The 26,020-nt window shown below is 40.0% G+C and overlaps 1 protein-coding gene across 1 annotated transcript; it reads left to right on the forward strand.

Moving 5' to 3' along the window:
- Positions 1-1,434: 1,434 nt before the first annotated feature.
- Positions 1,435-14,956, forward strand: KRT23 (keratin 23). Its single transcript, XM_063112904.1, has 8 exons — positions 1,435-1,830; positions 6,739-6,821; positions 7,466-7,622; positions 8,707-8,868; positions 8,954-9,076; positions 11,903-12,123; positions 12,977-13,008; positions 14,647-14,956. Exons 1-8 carry the CDS (start codon positions 1,435-1,437, stop codon positions 14,763-14,765), a joined length of 1,293 nt encoding a protein of 430 aa, XP_062968974.1. The 3' UTR covers positions 14,766-14,956.
- The last annotated feature ends 11,064 nt before the right edge of the window (positions 14,957-26,020 follow it).

Below are 26,020 nucleotides of genomic sequence, written 5' to 3' on the forward strand. Positions count from 1 at the left end.
GATGCACAGGTGTACACAGCACAACTACGAATCCATGTGCTCGACTACACTGTACATGCAAATCAGCCCTGACTCATTCACCTCTGTGAGTCCCTTATTCTTAACCCACAGAACGTGGACAACAACCCTCACCTGGCCACATCAAGAGTTGTTGTAAGGGCTAAATAAAGAATATCGAAGGGCTACGTAAGCTGGGAATTCTCATTATCATTGTGAAAGAAGGTTTTGCACAGGACCCCGTCAACGCTCAACTCAACAATGACAGTGCTGTGCAGCAGAAAGAACCCTGCCCCTGCTTTGCCACTCACCCATGGATTGTCCTTGCTGTACTCCCCCCATACACTCTTTTCCTCATTTGTCAAATTAGTGGCTTGGAACCAGGAACACTAAAGTCCCTTCCGACACTGACATTTTATTTCCAAGTCTCCTTTAAATCTAATCACCAGTAACAAGCACGTGGCTCCCGCCCCCAGACTTCGTTATTCATTCCTAACCTTTACCTTGGCAGACGAAGCATAAGTTTCATCCGTCATGGTAGACAACCCATGGCACCTTTCCTGTTTTCCACCGTCCCCTCTGCAGATCACAGACACACAGAGCCCAGCCGTGCCAGGATTCAGCCAGAGACAGAGCTGCTGGGCAGTTAACAACAGCTGCATTCCTGCCTGGGGCCAAGGGAAGTCCTGAGTGCAGCCAGGGTTGTTTGGTTTTAAGGTGTGCTGGGATGAAAGGCACCCTGGAAGCAGAAGGTTTGGTCATTCATTAATTAATTATAGTTGTAATTGAGGGTTTGTTCTTAAGAGCGATCCCTTTGAAATTACTTTCCATCAAACAGCGACCGCCACAGAGGCATCAGATATTCAGAACCTTCTCTATTTCCTTAGCACGAACATTTTATTCCCAGATCTACATTCTGTTCTGGTCTGGCTCTACCTTTATGAGTCTCTCCCACACTCACTTTAGAGTTGGGGTTTATTGGGGGAGGTAGGGAGAAAGGGATGTAACTGTGTGTTTAATGTCTGGTTTTTAAAAGGAAATCTATACTACATCAAACAAGATTTTGTGGACTTCAGCCCTTTACAGATAAATGGACAATGGAAAAACTCCATGGAAGATTAGAAGGATACCTGAGACTAATACCCACCTCATGTGGGCCACGCCTCCAGGTTACAGCTGGGAGGGAGGAAGCAAGCTAGCATACTGATGTGTCTCTAAACAACAACAACAACGTGCATAAAGGCCCAGGGGCACTTCAGGATTGACCAAGAGGAAACACATGTTGTGCAATGATAAGATCTTGCTGGTACAGTTGTCAGAGAAGGGAACTCCCACAGCAAAGGGCATAAAACCATCCAGGGCAGTCTGGGGCGGCTCAATTCTGTGGTGCCAGGGAGCGGAGCAGAGCCCAGCCCTGCCTCAAACACAGATGGGACCATGAACTCCAGCCACAGCTTCAGCCAGACCCCCTTGGCCTCCCTCCATGGCACCAGAGGCGGCTGGGGCCGGCTAGGGAGCTTTCCACGGGCTCCCAGCGTCCACGGGGGTGCAGGGGGCGTCCGCGTCTCCCTTTCCTTTACCACACCAAGCTGCCTGCCCCCTGGAAGGTCTTGGGGGTCTGGAAGAGGCGGTTCCCTCCTAGGCGGAAATGGGAAGGAGACCATGCGGAACCTCAATGACCGTCTGGCCTCCTACCTGGACAAGGTGCGTGCCCTAGAGGAGGCCAACATGACACTCGAAAGTCAAATCCTTCAGTGGCACCAGCAGAGAAACCCTGGCAGTAAGAAGGATGACTCCCAATATGAGGAAAACATCAGCCACCTGCAGGAGCAGGTAAGGTGCAGGGTGACCCTGGAGCTCGAGATGGGCGGCATTTCCACGGGATCCTCAGGAGGAAAAATGAGTACAAAAGAGGATTTCCAGGAAAATGGCAAAAGAGCTTAAGATAATTGTGTACAATGGTTTTTGAGGATATTTTCTTATTATACCTTAAATTTGGACTTGGGGAAGTCTGGTTTATATAATTAATCTTCTATACACAAATTATATACAAAATGAAGGCAGCAAAAATTACAGAGGAATTATAGACTATTTTAAAAATGAAGCTGCCTGATTTTTCATACACCAAAAAAAATAAAATAAAATCTAAAACAAAAGTGACTCAACCAGCCACCATCCAGTGCCACTTATGATCCAATGATGTCATGTAGTGATAAGGGCAGTACTCCTACTGCATGCTCAGTGCACAGGGCACAAAAGAGCGATTACTTTCTCAGTACATCAGTTCTGGTCTCCCTCAATGTCCTGGTGACTGTGTATATCCATCAACAAAAGGCTGTGTTAAACTGTTTTGGAGATCACACCTAAAAGCTGTCACTCCACCAGCAGATATATCATTGTAATTATCCCTGGATATTTCCTTTTGGGGGCTTCTAGAAGATAAAGTTTCTCACAGTCCTAAGAATGGCATATTGATAGAAAAAAATAATAAAATGTGCATAATCTTTAGAATCTGAGAGTTGGGATGGGTTATGGAGACCTTCTTCAAGAAAAGAATAACTTTTCAACAAAATATCAAAAAAGCTAAGCTCATACTTTTTCTGGGTCATCTCATAAGATTAGCTAGAAGTAGAGGGAATCCAGCCATCTTGTAAGTTGTTTTTGTTTTTTTTTTAAGCTATGTAACTTCATTCTTAAATAAAGCAGTGTCAGAAAATTCTCTGCAAGAGCATGATTTAACCTACCCTAGAAAGGGCATCACAGGTTTCCAATATTTATACCAAATTATTTCACAACACTCAGTCGTTCTTGCTTGAATGTAGGAAGGACCAATCAAGATAATATAAATCTGTCCTCGTAATGAACCCTAATTATTGAATAATCAACCTAATAACTGACTATGTAATTACCTTAACTATATAGTGCATGGTTGTCTTTACAAAAAAAACAAGGTGACTCAACAATCCTCAACAATCCTTGCCATGTGTTTTTGCTTAATAAAGTTGCTTTGGTGTTAGAATGAAGGGAATAGGAGATTTTTGCAAATAGTGAGCTGAGAACATGATTCCCAAAGGAAATGTGAGCTTAGAGATGGTCAAGTAATTCATTAGCTACTAGAAGAGAGAAGGAAGGAAAGGGAGAAAATGGAGGTAAGCATTTATTTAGCGCTTACTATATGCCAGGCATCACGTTGGGTATTTCATACACATATCTGCTCTCTGTAATGATGCAAACATTCTGCATCATCTGATTTAATTCTTATAACAATCCTGTAAGGAAATTGAAGCCCAGAAAAGTGAAATTGCCATCCAAAGCTACTGGCAAGAGACGTCTAACTTAGGTCTTTCCAATGGCCTCATAAATTCCATGCAGTGTGGTGCCCACTAACCTACCTCCTACAAAAAATGATACTTATTTATAAAGATAATACATTACATTTGCATTGTTAATCATGCAACACATATTTCATACACATCACCTCATTTAATTCTCATAACCTAGTGAAGTAGGTATTTTAATCCCAATTTACAGGTAAGAAAACTGAGACTGAGTGGTCGTCTAAATTTCTTCTTCTTCTTTTTTTTTTTTTAAAGATGACCGATAAGGGGATCTTAACCCTTGACTTGGTGTTGTCAGCACCACACTCTCCCAAGTGAGCCAACCAGTCATCCCTATATAGGGATCCGAACCTGTGGCCTTGGTGTTATCAGCACCGCACTCTCCCAAGTGAGCCACGGCCAGGCCCGGTCATCTAAATTTCTTGGAACAGAGTTGAGAAAAGTGAATGGGTGCAACTAAGAGGAGGGGACAACTTGCCCACTCTCCAGACGGCCTGGGATGCCACATTCTGATATTAAATAATTTAGGAAGCCTCGTCAGCTTCAAGTTCCACTCTTCTCTGGATTTTTACTTCAGTTGTTGCATTTTCTCTATGTTTGAAGAAAGCAACTCTTTAAAGTTGAGGTTGTCTATCTATCCCTACCTCCTCCCTGTGCAGAAGAGAAAACAGGAGCCCAAAGAGGTCCCATCATTTCCTGGGGCTGGCCCCTTCCTGGGGCTTGATGAAAGTCTCTGAGTAGACACGGCTCTCTTCCACTCCCACTCCAGGGATATTAAATGTTACTCACAATGTTTACAAGAAATTGAGCTCAAAAATTAACCCGATCCTTTTGAAATCCAGAAATGGACATAGTCATAGGGGTATCATAAATAAAACTCCCTGAATGATTCTCAATAGTACTATATTTGGCATTTTGTTTTACAGTCAAAAATTCTATTTTCTCCTCTCTGGTAGGAGATCACACACCCTTGGGCAACAATGTTGTGCTAATACACCAATTAGATGTTAAAAGAATGAATTCAGGGCCTTGAGGAAAACCCAGGTGATTAATTACAACATACAATGCAAAACCTATGGCTCATACATTATTTCTCAATCCATTATCATCCATTCATTACCACAAAGGATGTCTCAGAAATAGTGGCTGTATCATTGTGCCGTGTCAAGTAAGCCCAAACAATGGGAAGTAGTTTCCAATGTACTTTATCAATATCAAGTACATTTCAGAACTCACACTCATGTACTATAAGCTGCTGGCTGGGGGAATTAGACACCTGATGTAGGCTTTGCAATAGATAAATTATCAATTTAACTCGGAAAAGCCAAAAAAGCCCACAGATGGTATTTTTGATATCCTGGTTCTGCGGAGTGTGTAGTGCAAGGTTTCTCTGGATGTCAATCAACACCTCATAGTGCGTGTCAAATAGAGTAACTCAGATCACAAGCAAGTAAGGCTTACCCCCGGGGTCCCCAGCCTTTGGGGGATGGAGCTACTTTTCATTTTGCATGAGCTTACACAAAGAATAAGGAATAAGGAGGCTGGACAGAAAGGTGTTGGTAAGAATGTCCCTAAGCAGCACTGGAGACTGGAGACAGGAAATATGAAAATATCCTTTCTTAGAGCAAAGAAAGAAGTCACAGTACCATTGGGAACGTCATGGAGGAAGGAAGTTGAGCAGGGGCAGCCAACCTGGCTATCCCCCCCTCCACCCACCGCAAACAGCAGAAGTTTGAGGATGCGTCTCAACGTATAAAACCTGGGGATGAATCCAATGCAGATACTGGCTCTAATTACAAAAGTGCAAGATTTTTAAAGAACATTGTATGATTTACATATTTCTGAACTAATGTAGTTTCAATTAATTTTTCAGAGTGTCTGTAGGATGCCAAGAATATGCTTACAACTTTTGTATGTAATTTCTCGACTCTTTGATGAAGTGGCTATTATTATTGCCATTTCATGGATGAAGAAACTGAGACTCGGCCATGCTCACTCAGCTAGTGTGTGCTGGAGCAGGATCCTAGGGACCTGCTCTTTGAGTTCCAGACCCAGTGTTCTTACCACCTCTGAATCCTGCTATTGTGCATTCATGATACCAAATTCCATGTAATCAGTGCAGCTTAAGTAGGACCAGATTTTTGAAAGGTGCCTTTGTGTTGAGGTATGGCTTTGTCCTAAGAAAATCCTTTCCAAATAAAGGAATTAACTGTGTAAATACAATGGGAATGTCACAGGATTCTCTGACTCCAACTACATTACAGAAGTTTAGATCTAGGATCTTCAAAGTCATTTGTTTCTAGTACAAAATCCTTATTTAACAAGTGATGGAACTGAAGTCCAGGGAGTGAAATGACCCTCCCAAATCCCTGCAGATGGTCAGGAACAGAGCCAGAACCAAAGGAAAGCTCCCAGTATCTAATTCAGTATAATACTTGCTACAAAGGTATTCTCATACTTTTGACATTGAGACATCTTCCACCCCATTTTTCCAAAGACAGGGAAATACATCAAATGTGTCCTGTTTCTCCAATTATAACATCCTGTATACACAATTGTTCAGGCAAGCATTTTCAACAATACTTTTCTTTTTAAAGTAAAAAATGATATAAATGTCTAGTAAAAGTCTTTAACTGGAGGCTTTAATATCATTAAAGCTTATTAAGCAGGTTTATTAGATGGTAAAGAATTATTTCAGTTAATATTTTAATAGCAACAATTAGGGCATTCTCATTATGGAATAAGTTACAAACACATATACATACTTGCAAGTTATGTGCTTGGGAAAAGTCACTTTGGGCAAAAAAAAATAATTGTGCTATGTGATGACTATTATGAAATGCTTTTAAGATTAGTTTGTCAACTTTGCTCAATAACACTGATTGGAAATATGAATCCTATCACAAGTAAAAATTATGTTCATGTAAAATAATTATTTTTGTACTCTAGGAGAGCTGAACTACTATTCACAATAAAAAAGAGTCAGAACCTAAACTCCTTTTAACACCCTCAGATGTGAATGAGTTCATAATACTAGAAAGTGAGAAGGCATTTTGAATAATTACTGTCCTTTCCCTTCCTATATCATTCTTTCAGCAGTTGCATCAATCCCAGCCTGTCAAAACTCAATGTTAAAAAAAAAAAAATTTATAGACGGTGAAACTGACTGCAGATCATATCCTCACTATAGAATAATTCTATGCTTTGTACCTAGTATGTGCTCAATAAATATTTACTGGCTTGGTTATTCATGGTTCCACTGCCAGAAAAAGTTGTCTGTATTGACAAGTCATATACCCTGGAAACTAGAGGACAGAAATGCACCTGCTGTGTGTGTGTGCGTGTGCTGGCGGGGGTGCAGGGGGTCCTCCAACCGGAATAACGCTTGGTGCCTGTTTTACAGATAATGGATGGTAAGCTGACCAATGCTCAGATCACCCTCCTCATCGACAATGCCAGGATGGCAGTGGATGACTTCAGCCTCAAGTAAGCTCCCTCCTCACATGTTATGGGGGCTTTTGGTTTGCTTGCTTTGCAAAAGAAAAACTCATCTTGCCATTACCCACATCTAAATCTCACTGAACTGTAATTAAAAGTCATAACAACGACATATGCAATATGTGGTACTTGAAAGGACCCTAATTTAAACAAACCGGACATAGAACACATGTTACAGTGTGGGGAAACTGAAATATTAATCAAGAATTAGATGATATTCATTAGGTGTGATAATATTATTATGTTTATTTAGAAAAGTACATTTTTCTTAAAAGATGCATTCTGAAGTATTTAGAAGTGAAATGTCATAATGTTTATAACTTGCTCTAAAATACTTCAGCAATGAATATAAATGAGGCGAATATGGTAAAATAGTAATGGTCGCTAAATATAGGTGATGAATATATGGCTGTTTATTATTCTATTCTCACCACTAAGTTAAAAAATTAACATTGAGTCGCCATCATAGAAGAGCATAGCATGAAACAGACATACAAAGGACATCTTGCATGTGTTGATTTGCTCTCACTAAACCTAAAAAGTGAGAGATTCACCTCTCAACGAAGGTGAATCCTTTCAAAGATCATGGCCGCCCAACACCAGGTGTTTTCTTTCCTCCCTTCTAACCAAAGGTATGAAAATGAACAGTCCCTTAAGAAAGACTTGGAAATTGAAGTCGAGGGCCTCCGAAAGACCTTGGACAACCTGACCATTGTCACAACGGACCTGGAACAGGAGGTAGAGGGAATGAGGAAAGAGCTCATCCTCATGAAGAAACACCATGAGCAGGTTAGACTCCACCAGGATCTCCCGGTAACGAGCACAGTTTTTAACCTTCACATTTCAGTGTGATACAATAGCTACAGAAGAAACCACCGCCTGGATGCCAGTCTTATTTTCCTTCAGCTTAAATAATCATAAAAACCATATAACTATCTAATTTTTCCAATTGCAAGATTATCTACTAAGATGCCAAGTACAACATCCAGAATGTGATCATAACTAACAATGACTTGGTGAGCAGTTTTGTTAACACACATGTTTACCTAGACTTTTTGTTAATATGATACTATGAGACTAAATGTGTGTGACTGAACTTCCTTCATTGACACAATGTGCAGCAAACTGGGGGACAATAGAATAAAGAGTATCTGCTACAAACAGAGGTAAATATGAGTAGCAAAAATTAAGAATCCTAATTTCCAGAAGCATTTAGCTGACTTTCAAACAATTAATATCCGTCTCAAGTCCCTGAGACTCTGATAAAATGACATAAAAACAATCCCCCTTTTAGGCAAACAAAATTGCTTCTGAACATCAAAGAGCCCAGTTTCTGAATAGCTGGTTAGACAATGATGTTAATTAAACCTTTCCTGTGGCTGCTTGGTTTTCATGAAATCCTATGGGTGTCAGCCCTACAGAGTCATAAGACATTGACAAGATTTTAAAAGCCTCTTTTGGCTTTTGGTTACTGAACTGCTTCCCAAAAGCTTTGGCCTACAACCTGAAAAGTTCAACTGCTTAATCGTGTACATAGTCACTTCACCGATGAACACTGGCTGAAGAGGATTTTATACACTATGTAAGCATAATTATTTCTGAAATATTTTCAGCCACGGATTAAGTCAGTAATCACAGAGGCTATGTGATTACCTGTTCTGTGCTATTCTTTGTTTTATAAAATTATTAGAGAGAAAAATCATATAATGTTTTGCCATCAAGTAATAATCGAAAAACCAAACCAAACCAGAAAAAGCGTAGCAACCACATAAGCTGAATTTCTGACAGATCCATTTACTGCTGCCAATCAATATGACAATCCAGCCTTCTGATCGTCACAGCTGATTCATTTTCTTTCTCTGTTATTAAACAGGAAATAGAAGAGCAGCATGAGCCAAATGACTTCAAGGTCAATGTGAAGGTGGATACAACTCCAGGAGAAGATTTGATTAAGGTCCTGGAGGATATGAGGCAGAAATATGAGTTTATAGTAAGGAAGAAGCATCAAGACTTGGACACTTGGTATAAAGAGCAGGTATAAGAAGGGTGCCCAAACTTCCTAGAGGTTCCATTCCCATGTGGTCCCAAGAGTGACCCTCTGCCTTTGCTTGTTCTCACAGTCAGTGGCCATGTCCCAGGAGGCAGCCAGTCCAGTGGCTGTGCAGAGCAGCCAAAGTGACATCCATGGGCTGAAGCGCACTTTCCAGGCCTTGGAGATTGACCTGCAGACACAACACAACAGGGTGAGTCAGAGCTAGGAGAACACCGGATCCCTCACCACCTCCTCCACAAAGCCCTCGTTGACTCTCCCCCAGGCCCCAACTCCCCAGCTGCCTCGGGACACCTCTCACTTTCTATCCAAATGGTTCATGATGTCATGATGAGAATGATAATAGGAGCTATCATTTACTGAGTGTCCAGATGCTACCAGATGTTGTGCTAGGTTATTTCATTAAGTTAAATGTTGCTAATCCTCATATTAAGCTTTCCAGGTAGGTCTTAGTGTCCCCATTTTAGAGATGAAAGCAAAGCTCCAAAAAGTTAATTGGCCAAGGTCACCTAGCTAGTATGTCACCAGTAGTGCAACCAGGTGATGTTTGGAGTGGAGGTTCTAGACCCTCATAATCTCTATTAGTGCTCTCTCTACTTATAACCAGGTTGGCTCCCAAACCTCAATATAAAGAAACACTGGTGCCAACATGGTAGGTGGCAAACCCAGGGCTGGCCAACTACAAAGTACTACTCTATTCGTTATGTATGTGTTTTATCACCCAGCAAACTGTAAGTTCCTGTGTCTAAGTCATTTCTGTCATCCTCATGGCTTAGTAAAATACTTCATATGAGTGCCGTAGCATTCAAAATTCATTAAATAAAACCTATCACTTGATTCCCTTCATAGCCTATTGAATCTTCCAATCATTCATCAATATAATTCCTGAGTGCTACTCTACCCTGGCTCTTGAGAGGAAATAATCAGTTCATTTGTGTTGCAAGTGCACAAGGTAAATGACTGTTAGGTTTTTTGAATCAGAGATGATGAACAGACGTTAAAAATGTGCATTGTTGAGGTGATAATAATGAGCACAGAAATGATTATAGTGTTTTACAGCTTTCAAAACATTTTAACCTACATTATTTCACAACAACCCTGTGAGGTCGGTAAGGCATTTATACCCCTTTCACGCATTCTACTGTCTGACACTATTCTTAGCACTGAGGATTCAGTAATGAAGGAGTTTATATTCCAGTGGGGTGAAAAACAATAAATGTGCAAATCATCTAAATGTGTAATATGTTAGATGGCGAAAATTGCTACAAAGAAATGAAGCGTGGGAACCGGTAAATCACGTCAGAGTGAAGAGCTGCCATTTTAACCAAGGTGGTCAGGAAAGGTCTTACTGGAAAGGGGACAGTTGAGCAAAGACCTAAAAGAGATAAGATGGTGCTTTATGTGGCTATGGGATGGGGAGGGGATGTTCCAGGTGGAGGGAAAAGCAAATGCAAAAGTTACAGGGTACAAGTGTGTGTGATGGGTTGGGAGAACAGCAGGAAAGCCAGTGAGGCTGCAGTGAGCGGATAAAAGAAAGAGGAAAGGAGAGAAGGAGAGAGAAGGGGAGGGAAGGGAAGTAAGGGAGGGGAAGCCAGGGGTCACAACAGAGCCAGCCTGTGTAGAGCTTTGAAGGCTACCTTGGAGGGTGGAGGAGTCAAGAGGAATGTGAAACAGCAGGTGTAGACAACTCTTGGAGGAGCTTTGCTGTAGGTGAAGGAGAGCAGAGAAATAGGATGATAATTGAAGTAGATAGGGTTTGAGAGAGGAAGAATTAGCATGGGAGAAGTTATTCCATTTGAAAGCTGGTGGGAATAATCTAGTAGAGAGGAGAACAAGCAGTGATGCAGGAAGGCAGGCAATTGCTGAGATTACGGAGCACAGACAGCTCATGCATAACAGCAGGAGGGAAGCGAGAACCTGCACACAGACTCAGGTGTGCGGGTGGAAGTAACGGTCGGAGCTTGGGGGCACCCTCTCCTGACTGCTTTCATTTCCTTGAGGACATCAGGAAGGAAGGCCATGGGCTGAGAGGATGGATGGGGAGGAGGGTATGTTGAGGACAGAGAAGAAAGAATAAAATAGCCCTCTGGGGAAACAGGAGAGTGACCAGACCACAGAAATGTGGTTTACTGGCCAGGCAGCACTAAGGGCCCCCGAAAAATTAGCATCCGTGATAAAGTGAGAGTACCCAGCGCAGTTATAAGTTTCTCTATATGATTAAAGTTAGGTACTCCAGAAAAGCAGGTGTTTAATCCAAACAGGACAAGGTCATAAACTCAATCCTCTGTATCCCTGCCCAGAAACTTCATTGTGCAGTTTTTTGAATTTCCTAAAAAATGACAATTTGTTACATTGTCTTAATCAAAAAGAATTGTTTGAGACTAGGGTTGCCAGAGTTACCAAATTAAAATATATGACGTTCAGTTTAGTCTCAATTTCGGATAAACAATAAAGATTTTTCTAGTGTAAGTATGTCCCGTGCAATGTTGGAGCAATATTGAAGACCTACTTGTCCTAAAAAGTTAGTCATTGCTCATCTAAAATTCAAATGAACAAGGTGTCCTCTAGTTCATCTGGTATCCCTACTTGAAACATTTCTCTGAAGATAAAAGAGACAGCAGTCTCAATTGCTGTCTCCCTCTGGGACTTTTTGATCTGACCAGAGATAAAATGTAAGCGTGAGGAGGTAAAGAGCAGTTCGGAGCAAGGTGGCATATGCCCAATCCCAAATAAGTAGCACATGCGACACATGCTGCAAGAGGAGCAGAGTTGCCAAGAACTCCCTGATACAAAGGTTTTATGCCCAGAAAATGGACTTCAAAAGTCCCGACACTGCTCAACTCCCAACTGCCCAAGCCTCAAACCTATATATCAGCCTGCTTCTCATCTTGGTGTCCCCAGTTGCTACCAAAACACCTAGTAAAGTGTCCAGCATATGCTAAGTACTCAACAAACACATGTTGTTGAACCAATCAGGCAATCAGTCAATTAACAAGAGTAATATCATTTCCTCTTTCAGAAATCTGCTTTGGAAAACATGTTGTCAGAGACCCAGTCCCGATATTCCTGCCAGCTCCAGGACATGCAACAGATCATCTCCCATTATGAGGAGGAATTGATACAGCTGCGCTGTGACCTGGAGCGTCAGAACAATGAATACAAGGTGCTCCTGGGCATCAAAACCCACCTGGAGAAAGAAATCACCACCTACCGCCAGCTCCTAGAGGGGGAGAGCCCAAGGTAAGGCAAGATGGTTGGAGAGGAGGGTGCAAAGGGCATCAGCTCTTGTGTGTGCAACTGTGTGTGTGTATCAGGTGGGTTCTGTTAGCAAGTCACTCTAGAGAAAGGCTTATGTGAATTTCTCCAGAAAATACCTATATCAGCTTGTATGTCATTAAGCAGCAAGTGTGACTTAATCAGCTCATACTCCCAGGACACTAAGATTTGCAGTCAGAACAATTCAAATTAGTATATTAAAGTATCTAGAAAGAAACAACTAAGAAAGTTTTGGCTATCGTGTTTCCCAGTGGGAATGCACACAATTTTGATTTCAAAAACAAAGAAGGCAGAGGGAGTGTTTTAGTCTAACAGCAGAAAAAGATTCATAAGAGACTGAGATGCTGAGATTTCAGTCTGATATTTCTCACCACCCTGGGAAATAGCAATAGCTGGCCACATAAAGGGCACATACGTTCTATGACCCTAAAGGATTAGAAGTTTTCCAAAAATACATAAATAAAATGTCATTGGACCAAACTGTGAACAGTCTGAGAAGCTCAAGGGTTCCAGGCTTAAGACTCCCAGACCCTGGAAGGGATCCAGGTGGAGGCATAGTCTGCATCCAGCCGAAAGGAGGGTGGTGAGTGGCTTGGTAGACTTGCGACCCCAGCATTAGTGGGAGGCAGGACTCACTGCCCTCTGTATCCACGAGGGTTCTCTCATGAACTCATGACCTGCAGACTACTCAGCTCAGAAAATTATCCTTATTAAAGAGCTGAGAATTTACAAGTAGATAAAGGAAGTTAGTTCACCCTAAGAAGTTTTTGATTGTTGCCAATACTAAAGTTGGCTTTAATCTTTCTGACTTTTATAGGACAATGGAAGAATCTAAGTCAAGCATGAAAGGTAAAAAAAATTTTTCTTTTATTGTTTGAATTTACTTATTTTTTTATTTTAAATGAATCAGCACATTTATGCATTCTGTAGTAGTCATAATCCTTAGTGTACTCTCAAATGTTCTATGCTTAATTTTTACAAATGGCCAGGAAATTTCAATTAATTTAACAAAATAAGGAACACAGAATGAAGTGAGCTCTCATTACTGTCCTCAACAACGTATATGAAAGCTCTTTGCAAGCAGACAAGTGCCTTAAAATGATAATTAATAGTATTACAGTATTTAGTCTGTTTACTAAACTCCTAGAAAATTAAGAGAAAATGACATCACGTCATTTTCCAAACACTGTTCTGTTGAACAATATAGTGTTCCATGAGATTTGAAAAGTGTTCACGTTGAGTGTCCATAATCTGAACATTCGAAACCTGAAATGCTCCAGAACCCAAAACTTTTTGAATGCCAACATGACACTCAAAGGAAATGCACTTTGGAGTATTTCAGATTTTCAGGTTAGGGATGCCCAGCCAGTATGTATTTTGCAAATATTCCAAAATCCAAAAAAATCTGAAATCTAAAGTACTTCTTTCTGGTTTCAAGCATTTTGAATAAGGGTTCTCAACCCATATTATGAAAGATGTGCTCTCTGGTGAGATGAGATCGGGAATACTATGTACAGTTAGCCTCTTCTTGAGCAGTCATGTTGCATTTCAGTATGTTAAAGATAGAACCAGTACCGCTGTGAGGGGGAAAAGGAACAACAAAGAGAAAAAAAGCAACAGCAAAAGTTTCCTTTGGTAAACCCAGTATTCCCAAACATCTTTGACCTGGGAACCCTATTTTTCTCAGACTGACTTTAATATCTTACAGAAAAGTCCAGGAAAACAAAGTCTAGGACAAGCGGCACTCTCTGATTAGTTTGTGGTAAAAACTGTTCTGAGGCACTAACAATTCCGAGAATCAGAGCTGGGTCGTCATCGCAGAGCAGCTGGTCTAACTCCTACCCCTCTGCCTGATGCAACGCATGGCCCTTAGGGCTCTCTTTACCCACATCCAGGGATGTGAAACCCATTAACTGAGGGGATGGTCCAGTCTGTTGTTGGAGAGGTTTGATTTTAACAAAATTACTCCTTGTGTCTTTATTAACGGTTTCAATTCTTCCTTATGGTCTAGACTTGTTTCAGTTTATTAATGTGTCAACAAGACACTCATTCAAATGAGGCATATCTTTGAAAACAGTGACCATGATAAACATCCTTGGCTCTCACCCACCCCTCATATGGCATGCTTTCTAGATCTTAAAATGAAGTGCCCTGAATCACACTTAGGGCTCTGTGAGCTCACAGAATCTGTGATGCAAGTGCTGCAGAGCCTACAAGGGCAGAGAGAACTCCTTGGGTGCTTGTGATAAAAGGCTAGCTTCCTGTCACCCAGGGTGAAGATCTTGACTTCTAGAAGGTGACACTATTTGGACACCCTCATTTCCTAGAGGATGGGAGGGAAAATCCTCCTTGGTGAGGTCCCTTTTTGCAGCAGCAGAGCCCATCATCTTGCTTAGTGATCATTTTGGAAGGTGCAGAGAGCATTCAAGTGCTGAGGGCAGGGAACTGAAGATGAGTACAGTTCAGATGGAGGGGGGAGCATGGCAGTGACCTCTCTGTGCTTTCTCTCTGCATCTGCAGCTCCGAAGATCAAGGCCATCACACAGGAGAGCGTCAACGGAAGAATAGTTCTTTCTCAAGTGACTGAGATCCAAAAGCATGCATGAGGCCAATAAAAGTTTCTGCCTGTGTTAAAAACTATTTTTCTCCAGTGGAAAGTCCTTGCCCAGACACTCATGGGTGAGCTCTAAGAGGTATCCTTGGAGTTATCAAACTGAGAAACTTTGGGGGTTTTCTTCTCTGTAACAATCTCACCAGACTTCCCATAATGGTCTTAATAAATATACTGCTGCACTTTTGGAACCAAAGTATGAGTTTAAAACTCTACTTTCCTACTACAATCTTCAGATTCCCATTCTTGTGCATCTGTTTTGTAGCCAATAAAACTCCACGCCAGCTGCATCATGTCTTTTTTATATCATAAGGTGAGACAGGACCTCAAAGTTTCGTCCTAAGGAGAGGTTCTCCAAGCATTGTCCATGAAAGATCCTGAGCAAATTTGATGCCTCAGACAGGTCGACAGCAGCAAAACTGGGCAGAATTGTTATCCTGAAGCCAGGTAACCTAGGGACGAGATGTGGCTCATGAGACGCTCCAGACTTCTGCTAGAAGGGAAGGAAAGAAACAGAGAAAAGGAGGCATAGAAAGCCTCACTGAGAGCATGAGATGACCAAAAATTATTCTGTCACTTTTAAAAAAGAAATAGAGTAGAAATTTCTAAAAGAGAGTTAAAGCTAGAAAAGAAGATTTGGGGGGTAAAAAAAATCCTCATTACAGACAGATACTAAAGACCTTAAAAAGGGAGTGACTCTTCCAAGATCCAAATAGCAAATATTTGTATCCAGAATACTATGTTGAGCTGGAGTAGGTGGCTAAAGCACTGAGACTAAGTACCCCTGGCCCCCGAAGAAGGTGCCATTTTCTCAAATTCTAGTTATGTGGGCCATTGTTCCAAGGCTGGTAAGAGGAGCAATGTGGAGAAAAAGAAGATAAAAATCCACATCCATTAATATATCATCAGATACTCTACATGGAATTATAGTACATTAACAATTTAAGAAACCATATGCCCAGGATAGTCGAAATCTCCCGTTTTGCGGACAAAAATATGACGTCTAGAACGGTGAAGGCACTCACTCACTCACTCACTGGACTGAAGAAGCTGGGTCTAGATCAGGTCTCCTGATTTCTTTAACAGTTGTTAAACTGAAAGTGGGTGTGATCTAGTTCCCCTGTCATCTAACACATTGGCAGTGCCGCGTATATTTTTTTGCCTCTGTTTTAATACTCTCTTGGAAAGAATTGTTTTTGATATTTTCTGAATTGGGTGTCTGTTAAAACTGGATTCATCTTTCCTTTAAGGCAACAGCTGTTTTTTCTGATACTTAATGCCCAAAGAATAGAAAAACAGCCCCTAACAACTAGAAATTAGGCAAAAAGAACCCAGGATAACCATATCGTTGCTAAAAATGTGTTATTGACTTAATACATTAATTCCCTGGTATAAAATTTTATATTTATTTATCTTTACTGTCTGATTATTTCAAAGTGACTCAAAAATAAGCAATACACAAACATCTTCAATGAGTTTTCTTTGTATTTGCCTATGGTGACTTTTGATGTTATTTTGGGCAAGAATGAATCCATATCAGACTTCATTAGGGTTTTTTTTTTTTTCTATTTCATTTTACTATAGACTGAAAGCATATATAAAAATGAATTTTTCCTGTATTTTAGCACCAATTCATTCTGCTATTTTGGATATTATTATTTCTTTGTTGAAATCTAGAAAATGTACATAAAATATACCTATTTTTCTCAACATGAAGTTTGAGCACTGCTAAAAAAATTTTTTGAAGAATATTCAAAAAGAATATGACAAGTGAAGAGGAAGTTATACTACCAAACCCAGAAAAAAATCAGTACATTTACCCATTTACAATCATAGTTAATGTAGGATTTGGAAATAGTAAATCATAACAAGTAAATAATTTTTTATCCAACGACTTAAATCTCCTTAAAGTCTCATAATTTTCACTGTATCGGTTAGGGTGACCAACTCATCCTAGTTTGCCCAGGAAACTCCTTGCGGGCATCCCAGCGTGGTTGGTCACCATATCAATAAAGAATTACCTCTATTTCACCCAGGAGAGGCAAGTAGAGATAAATTAAACCATTTACCTGAATTAAAAGACAATTGCATGAGTTTTGGCTCTAGGTAACACAGAATAACCTTCCTCCCACATTTAAATCAGCCCCCAAATTTTCAAAATACCCATTACCAATTGATTAATGCTTGTGTGTTCAGGTGAGTTGCCAACCAAAGAAGTTTTTGTTTGTATTTGATTTTGACCAACATACACACCCAACCCACATAAAGGAGGTGGTAATGAATTCTACTGTTTTCTTCCAGAAACACTTTGAAATAAATAGCAGTCACCATTCTATTACCCAAAGATCAATTAAACAGATAGCTGGCTAATCCAGAGAAGTATAAAGTATTACTTTGGAATTTAATGTTTATATTTGCCTACAGTATCATAAGACGTTTGAGTGGATAAATTAATCTAACAGTGTTCAATTCAATCAAATAGAGGCCATTATAGATTCATTTTTTCTACTATGATTTTTGCACCTCTACTCTGTGGATAATGTGTGAAATTGGAAACTTAACTTCATAAAAATTTATTATTGGAGGTGGGGACAGGTCATCACATTGAGTAGGAAGCAAGGACTTGAATTATGGTGGCAAAAGGTGGCTAAGAGAAAGGGATCCAGGAAAGTTTCTTTAACACAGGGGCTCTCAAACTTGGCTCTCCTCAGGATCAGCTGGGAAGATTTGAAAATTCTAATGCCCAAGCCACATTCTAGACCAATTAAATCAAGATTTTGGAAGGCTAGGAGTCAGGCGTCAATATATTTTAAAGATTGCAAGCACTTACCATGTACAGCCAAGATTGAGAACCTACAGTAGTTTCAGGTGAGTGCCTTTTTATTTGTGTGTATGTTCTCCATACTATTAACTTTTTAATACTCTCCCCAGGAATTAAGGACAACTAATAAAAAATAAAAACCTCCTTCATGTCATTCACAAATGCTTGTGAGTAGAGTTTCATTTTACAGAATTGTAGAAAACTGTGTCCAGAAAATGCAACTGAATAAAAATTTAGAAGAGGGATACTTTGAAAAGTATCTCACAAGACTCTGCAAACATACCTCCACTTAAGTCTAGCAAAATCTCTTCCAGGTGCTTAATGAAATATTTTGCCAAAGCATTGGGCTCCTGTAATAAGTTTTAGAGTAAAAATGTGCTGTGTTATTTTAGCCTTCTTGTTTTCTTTACCTCTTTTTTTCACAGTGAAGTAAAAGAGTAACATATGCCAATAGGAGACTCATAGGGAAAACATTTCTAAGCCAAGTGACTGAAAAATTTAATTTAGGAAACACATAAGTAATTTTCTCCTTAAAGAAATATCAGATTGTTTTAGTATTTCCCAAATGCATATTTTACGTTTCTCTAATAGTTCATCAGATATCACATGTCAGTTCAAATGTAAAAATATTAGCATGAGAGGAAAACGTAGCAATCAACTGAAGTTCTTGCTCAAGAGATGAGGAAGCTCAAGTTTAGAAGGTTAGCCAAGCACTCCTGGGCCTTGGGTCTTCTTTCCGTCCATTCCAGCATCTCTGACATATGGAAACATCAGAATAAAAGAAAGCATCACATATTTTTTAAAAACTCATAGCTAATTTAAAATAACAATTCTAAATGTACTAAGTATTGAAAAGCCAAAATGAGGTGCGCACTCTTAAGCTAGAGCCGATATATTAAAATGACAATAATTGCAAGAAAAAGTAAGCCTGAGGTAAGTACTAAAGATTGGAATTTTTGTTCTCTTTACAGATGGACTTAACTATTTAACACAGACTATATTTAGCATAGAGACTTTAAAAGGTTTACTTTGTGTGAAATAATATAGCAAACCATTTCTTTGAGATAAAAGTAACATAACTTTTTTAATTAAAAAAAGATATAATATGCAATGAAGAACTGTAAATATAATAATAATAATAGTAGTAGTAGTAGTATTAATTACAATACCTTTTATAGACATTAAGCGATATTGTACCATAGATATATATTGTACACATATATCTATTTAGTCTTTCACGATAGAAAATGGATACTATATAATGCTATTATGGTCTGTGTATGTGGTAGATACTGGTGGCCCCAATGAATCCATATCACCCGTACTCATGCCTTTCTGTAGCCCCTCCCACATTTACTCTGGGTTTGTCCCTGTGACTTGATTTGAGCAATGGAACATCAGCTAGCATGATACAAGCAGAGGCTTAATAAATGCTTGCACATCAGAGTTTATCCTCTTGGAATGCTCCCTCTAGGAAGTCAGCTACTGTGCAAGAAGTTAATTACCCTGAGACCACTATACTGTGAGGAAGTCTAAGCTAGCCTCGTGGAGAGGCCACATGAAGGAAAGCTGAGAAATCCAGCCAATGGCCATAACTGAGGCTCCAAACATGTGACTTGGGGTGAGCTACTCCAGCTAGTTCCCAGCAATTCAGCTGGGTCCCCAGATGTCATGGAACAGAGACGAACCATCCCCACTATTCTGAATCCAAAATTCTAACCCACAGAATTGTGAACAAATACAATGGTTGTTGTTTTAAGCCAGTAAATTCTGGGGTAGTTTTTCATGCAGCAATGGATGAATGAAACAGTTCAGCTGTCCCTCAGTGTCCATGGAGGATTGGTTCCAAGACACTCCCCCACCTGCGGATACCAAAATCTGCATATGCTCAAGTCCCTAATGTAAAATGGTAAAGTACTTACATATAACCTATGCACATCCTCCTATGTACTTTAAATCATCTCTAGATTACCTATAATACCTAATACAACATAAATGCTGTGTAAATAGTTGTTATACTACATTTTTTTAATTTGTATTATTTTTATTATTTTTTTTATTTTGGGGGGTTGTTGGGCTTTTGTTTTTGTTTTGTTTTGCTTTGTTTTGTTTTTTGGTAATATTTTCTATCCACAGTTAGTTGGTCCCACAGATGCAGAACCTGTAGATATGAAGGGCCAACTGTATTTTAAACAGAAGCAATTATTTGTTCACTAACAATAGCTGATTTAAGGCTAACTAGTATATTTGCATCCCACCAAACTTTTGCTAGGATTTTAGTCATTTTAGCATTGACCTCTACAGAAGCCCAATAACCATAGATGAAGCATCAAAGCTTCCAAGAAAAAAGCCAAGGTCTACCCTCCTCAAAGGTGGCAGAGAGTAGAGCTGTTGCCCATGTTTATTCACATGTCTCCTCTCTGCCCCTTCACCAGTGGGGACCAAACATTGTAGCTCCAGCCTGGAGGGGAGGGACAACTTCTGCCCCTTGCTAGAGCACACCAGCCAGAATGCCCAGGTAAATTAGTCTCCTTCTGATCTTTGAGTTTCAATTCCTTTTGATTCTGTCTTTAAGTTCCTCATTCCAGGGACATTAACAATTTCTCTGTAAATATTTATGCTTCGCATCACACAGATCAAGAGTTTCACTGAAAGGTGATCTGTTTTCAGTGTAGATAAGCAATGTTCTCCTTCACCAAGAAACTACAAGACCTTTACAAATTAAGATAATCATGATTATCAGGTAGCTCCTAGTTACAATGTTTAAGCTTATAAGTCATTTAGACCCTTGAATATAATTCATCCATTCATCTCACAATGAATGAATGACTCTCATAATGCTACACTTATTTTTTTCCATATTTATTTATTTATTTATTTTTAAATTGACATATAAAATTGTATGTATTTATCATGCACAACATGATTGATTTTTCCATCACCTCAAACATTTATCATTTTGTTGTTGTTGTTGTTGGGAGCATTCAAAATCCTCTCTTCTTGCTAATGGAAAGCATACAATAAGTTGTTGTAAATTATAGTCAACGTACAATGCAACAGAGCACTAGATCTTATTTCTCCTATCTAGCTGTTTTTGTTTCTGTTAACCAACCTCTCACTATCCCAGCCTCTGGTAACCACCGTTCTACTCTCTACTTCTATGCAAACAACTTTCTTACATAATGCTATCCTTTAAATGCTATGCCCTTATATAGCCTTTAGTCAATAAATACTTTGAAGATTTTTGGTGATTGCATATGCCTTGAAGTGTTTTGCTGGCTATTTCTGGATCATAGCAATGTTGGTTCTCCTACTTACTACATGCCTGAGTTCATTCCTGTGTGTGACTCATCCCCCATTTATTCTGTTACAACATCTACATGTCACTATCTTTCTGAAGAGGATTAGAGAGTTTCTAAAATACATTTGCAGTGAGATCATGCAAAAAGGAAATGACAGTGCCTTTCACATACTTAAAGACCTGATGACCTAACCATACTTAGGAGTTTAACTTAAGAACTGTGTGTGTGTGTGTGTGTGTGTGTGTGTGTGTGTGTGTAATCATTCCAGTGTACAAAATTTCCTGCTCACCAAAACTTCTCTTTAAAATGTAAATTAGAATTCATCTGATAAAACAGTCATCTAACAAAAACTACAAGTCAATTTCAAGAAATGCGCACACAAAATAATGCTTACGCACGTGACATACATTCACACATAGTAGAAGACATTTTTAAATAACAGCTATCCTTGACTGAGCTTTATATTCATGATCTCATTTAACATTTGTCACTACCCTGCAGGATATTATCATCTTCATTTTACAGCTGAGGAAACTGAGGCCCAGATGGAGGGTATTCACTTGCCTATGGTCATATAGCTATAAAATGAGGGAGCCAGAATTTGTTCTCAATGTACTTCTCTTGGAGTCACACAAGTCAAAATGGTTGCTAAAGAATTATTAAGCGTGGGCAACATGTATGATGAACACCTGCTGATGGTTTTTATCTAAGGCGAGAGTCCACAAATGAGAAATCTGAATTTCCTATTTTGAAATCATAACTCATATTTTTCAGAGGCAATTAGTGGATTGATATTACCTATGTGGTACTAGAACAGTATACAAAAGTCAGAAACAGATACTGAGGACCAGGGAGGGACAGGCTTTTATGACCAAGAGCCACCTTCTCATCACTCAAACATCGATGCATTCAACCATCTGTACACAGAGGTGTTCTCTTAACTTGTACCTTAGCCTAAAACTATACCAGTGAGCACCAGGGAAGCTCATTGCTTCACTGAGAGCTTAGCAAGTTCCAAACCCAGAGAACCTCACCCCTTAAATATCTGTCTTATTAGACCTTTTACTCTTACCTACTTTCTATCAAAATTCTCTCTCGCCACCCATTCAGAGAACATGAAAGGATAAGAAGTAGGAAGAAAGGGTAGTAACAATCCTTTAACACCGAATATCTTCAAGAGTCATCAGCTGGAAATAATTTATCCCGAGTCTTATCACAAAAAAAAAAAAACATGTTGTGAAGGTTTCATTTATCATCAATACCCTAGGAAGCAGTAGTTTCAGGTCACCACCCAGTCCCAAGGCTTCTGTATCAGTGCTTCTCGAATCTTAACGTGCATGCATGTAACCTGGGGATCTTACTAAAATGCAGATTTTGATGTAGTAGCTCTGGATTAGAGCCCAAGATTCTACACTCCCAACAAACTTCCAGATGATGTTGAGGCTGCTGATCCGTGGACCACACTTTGCAACATTATAGGTGATTTCAATCCATCTGCCATTTGACATATGCCCTATACTGAATGTCATATCTATAAGCAAGTCTCAATAGATGTGATATGTACCAAACTGGATGAACAACACAGCAGGAAAGGTGGCATCATTAGAATCCCATTAGCATGGTCTTGCTCAAAACAAGCTAACCCTGCAAGAGCCCTGATTAAGTTAGGCTTTGAAGGAAGGTGTTTCTTAGTTTCTCACCAAAAGCAGAAGACAGAATAAAGTCTAAAAATTAAGAAGATTAATCACCATGTCCCAAATTATTCCTCGACTCAATGCATTATACAAGCCATGAGAAGTTTACAACAAATCAGATCCATCGTAAAGGATGAAAAACACCTGCCCAAAGTGGTCCATTATGTTAGCTAACATAGCACTAAAAAGTATGCCTCTATTTACATATGAGAAGGTATTCACTTATAAAAATCTTTAAAAAAATTCTCTTCAGGGGTTATTTCTTCATTCCATGAACGAAACAATGGCTGAAGTTTTGAGACTATGTCCTATTCCACACTGAATTAAATCGGCTTGGACTGGTTGCTTTCACGATTGATGTCACTCTTCTCTGTTTTCAAGAAATTCACATTGGAATGAACTCATATTGGAATGAATGGAGTTGGAATAAAGAACAAATGAAGAAGTGGTTATTAAACACCTGCTTTGGGCCTGCTATGGTTCTAGTCACCATTAGGAAGAAAAAATAAGGAAGTTCTTGAAGTCAGAACTTCAGAGAAGGAAATTAAAATATGCAAAATAGTCCCTTTGCCCAACTGCAATTCCTGTCACCCATAATCATGGTAAGTAATCCTAATAATTACTACCTTTGCTTGTATCATGATAAGGAAATTGATTTCAGCTGGGAGGCAAAAAGAAACCATCTCTTCAGGAAAGCTCTTTCCACCCTCTTGAAGTTTTCTCCCACATTCAACAAAAACTTCATAAATCCATCCTTATGCCAGTTTCCACCAGGTCAGCTCCTGTGGCCGGCCTCACACCTTCTCAAGCATCCAGGGGCCTTCCTCAAGTGAGGCTCCAGCTTGTTTTTCCAGAGGGCAGCCGTCATGACCTGAATGGCAGGTTTGCAACGCAAGCTGCTTTAATGTGGGGCTTTGTAGACATCATTAGTGTCCTCTGAAAATAATAATCAGCTGGCAGACCAGAAAAGGGCATTCCAAGAAAACTCATTATTTCAAGTGTTTGGAGAAGCCATGGAAAAATCTCATTTGTTTATTTATTTAATCAAAGAAGGGACTAACTAATGAACAACACACAAGAATAATATCACCCAAAAGCTTATGAACTACACTTGGCTATAGTGCTAAGAGTTGGGGGAGGTTGCACACTTATGGGCTGGCAGCCCTGGGGACAGAGGTAGAATCTCTAGACATCCCTGCATATACAGGAGGCTGAGCCAGTGGTACAAGATCTTATTGTGGGACCATGGCTTGTTATATTTCTCCATCTCCTGTTCTTCTCCCTACAATGTTAGGTGGTTGGAAATATTTGGAAGAGCATTAGCTGTCTCCCTTCTCTGTTCCCACCTCAAGTGTAGATGCACCAAAGGTCAGTATGGCTCAAGGGAGGAGATGACAGCACTCAAGTCTCCTCTCTCCCACTCCACCCACATTATCTCTCAGCCAACCAGAGATCAGAATGACCAAGACCGTGTCCTGTCTCAGACCACACTGGGGCTACCTCAGAATAGCAGAGTCCAGGGTCCATTCCCTCCCCCCATCATATGAAGCAGAAGGAAGAAATAAGCCCCCTTGTGACAAGCATCAGCCTGCTAACTATTTTTAAGACAAGCAAAAGGTTAAAACCATATCCTTCAGAGAGGCACTGCTGAGTTTTCAAGCAACTGGCCAAGAAGAGCTGGGAGCTTGCACCTCTGGGCAAGCCAGAGACCCATCCTAGGGGCCCAGAGACTGGCAGGCTGAGCGAGAGGGACCCACAGACACCTGAAGTGGGGGACTTGTGGGGGGTGTAGTCTGGAGCTGGGATTTCAAAGTTTTGATCCACTTCAGTATCTTCCTGGTAGGGCTTGGACTCTAATCCTCCCCACTCCGCCCCACCAGACGTGTGTGAGATGGAGAATTCATAGCTGCCTTCGATAATCCTTTAAAAATAAGCCAAGTGGTCTCTAAAAGGATTCAAATGTCTGAAAGGGACTCGTGTGCCTTTGGGTCCCACAGTAGAGGGAAGCATGGGGGCCTCTCCGATACTCACTTCCTACCCTCCAGCTTTGTTCTGGTGCCTCCAGTAACCTCAGACATTTATATAAAATCATCTCACTTGTTAAAAAAATGATTTATATAAAATCACTTATCACAAAAGGGACAAAGATCTAGTCTTCTACCGCCGGGGCTTCTCCTTCTCTTGGTCACTTCTCATTTCCCCTCCTCTGTTGTCAGTCCCCGATATGTTTCTTTTAGGGTAGGAAAATGATGATGTAACCTCCTGCTGTCAAAAATGGGGAGGGGTGGGGTAGTTTAAGACAGGCTGAGAGGGACTAAAACTGCAGGCAGCAATGTCCTTACCTCAGTCTCCTCTAAACCCTCTTAAACTTGGAGCAAACAGAATCCGTTCACACAAAAAGTATAAAGGAAATATGGGTTTGAAAAGGTCAGGTAATAAACAGAAAAGTTCCAGCTCTTACCCTTACAATTATCCCTTCTCTAAGTGCTGGCTACCTTCACAAGACAACTTGTCAGAGTTTATTTCCATACTGGCATTTTTGTCTTCAAGGCATCTAATTGTCTTGTATATCTTTCAACAGATCAAAAGGCAGAAAGAAAAATGTTCTTGGATCAACTCCTAGAAAAATCTTAAGCCAGATTTTCCTGGGATATTTTGGGCCAGTCCGTGCCTGTTATATTAACTGTGGCATCTTTCTTTTAAAATATTGATCAAACAATGTGATGAATGAAAAGATTGAAAGTTCACCATTCCAGCAGCACTGGTTTCTAAATTGCTATGCTATCTATTTAAAAACTTCTGTAAACGTTTATCATCCCCTCTGCTGTTCGGGGCCACTGCTTTCATTATGGGGAAGACAGAAAGCATGAGCTTTCCAAGCAGGGGGCAATGACACTTGTCAGGAAAGTTGTTACGGGGACCAGGCACTAGGAAAGGAGTTGAACCAGTGAGACTTTTGGATTTGATGATTTGCTTCTTAATTAGAAAAGAGTTTGAATTTATAAAGAATATAAAATAAGAGATATATGGAAAGTATTAATTGTTTTTGACTATTGCTATAGATTGAATGTCCCCTGCAAAATCCTTGAAGCTTAAATTGTGTCCCCCAAAGTTCCAGATATTGGAGACTTGGCTCCCACTATAACTATTGAGGGTGGGAAATTCTATCATGGTAATTAAAACTTGGAGCCTTGAAGAGGTGACTAGATTGTAGTAAATGAATTAATAATGGTGGTCAGGGGCATGGTTATGAGGGCTTTAAAAGGAGAGCCTATGAGGAGCTGTCTCTCTCTCTGCTGCACCATTTTCTGCCATGTGAGACCCCTGCATTGCTGTAAAGCCACCCACAAAGAAGACCCTCACCAGATGTGTTCCCTTGACTTTGGACTTCCCAGCCTCCAAAACCGTAAGCAATAAATTTTGTTTTCTTACA

This window comes from Cynocephalus volans, chromosome 10 (assembly GCF_027409185.1).
Source record: "Cynocephalus volans isolate mCynVol1 chromosome 10, mCynVol1.pri, whole genome shotgun sequence".
NCBI lineage: Eukaryota > Metazoa > Chordata > Mammalia > Dermoptera > Cynocephalidae > Cynocephalus > Cynocephalus volans.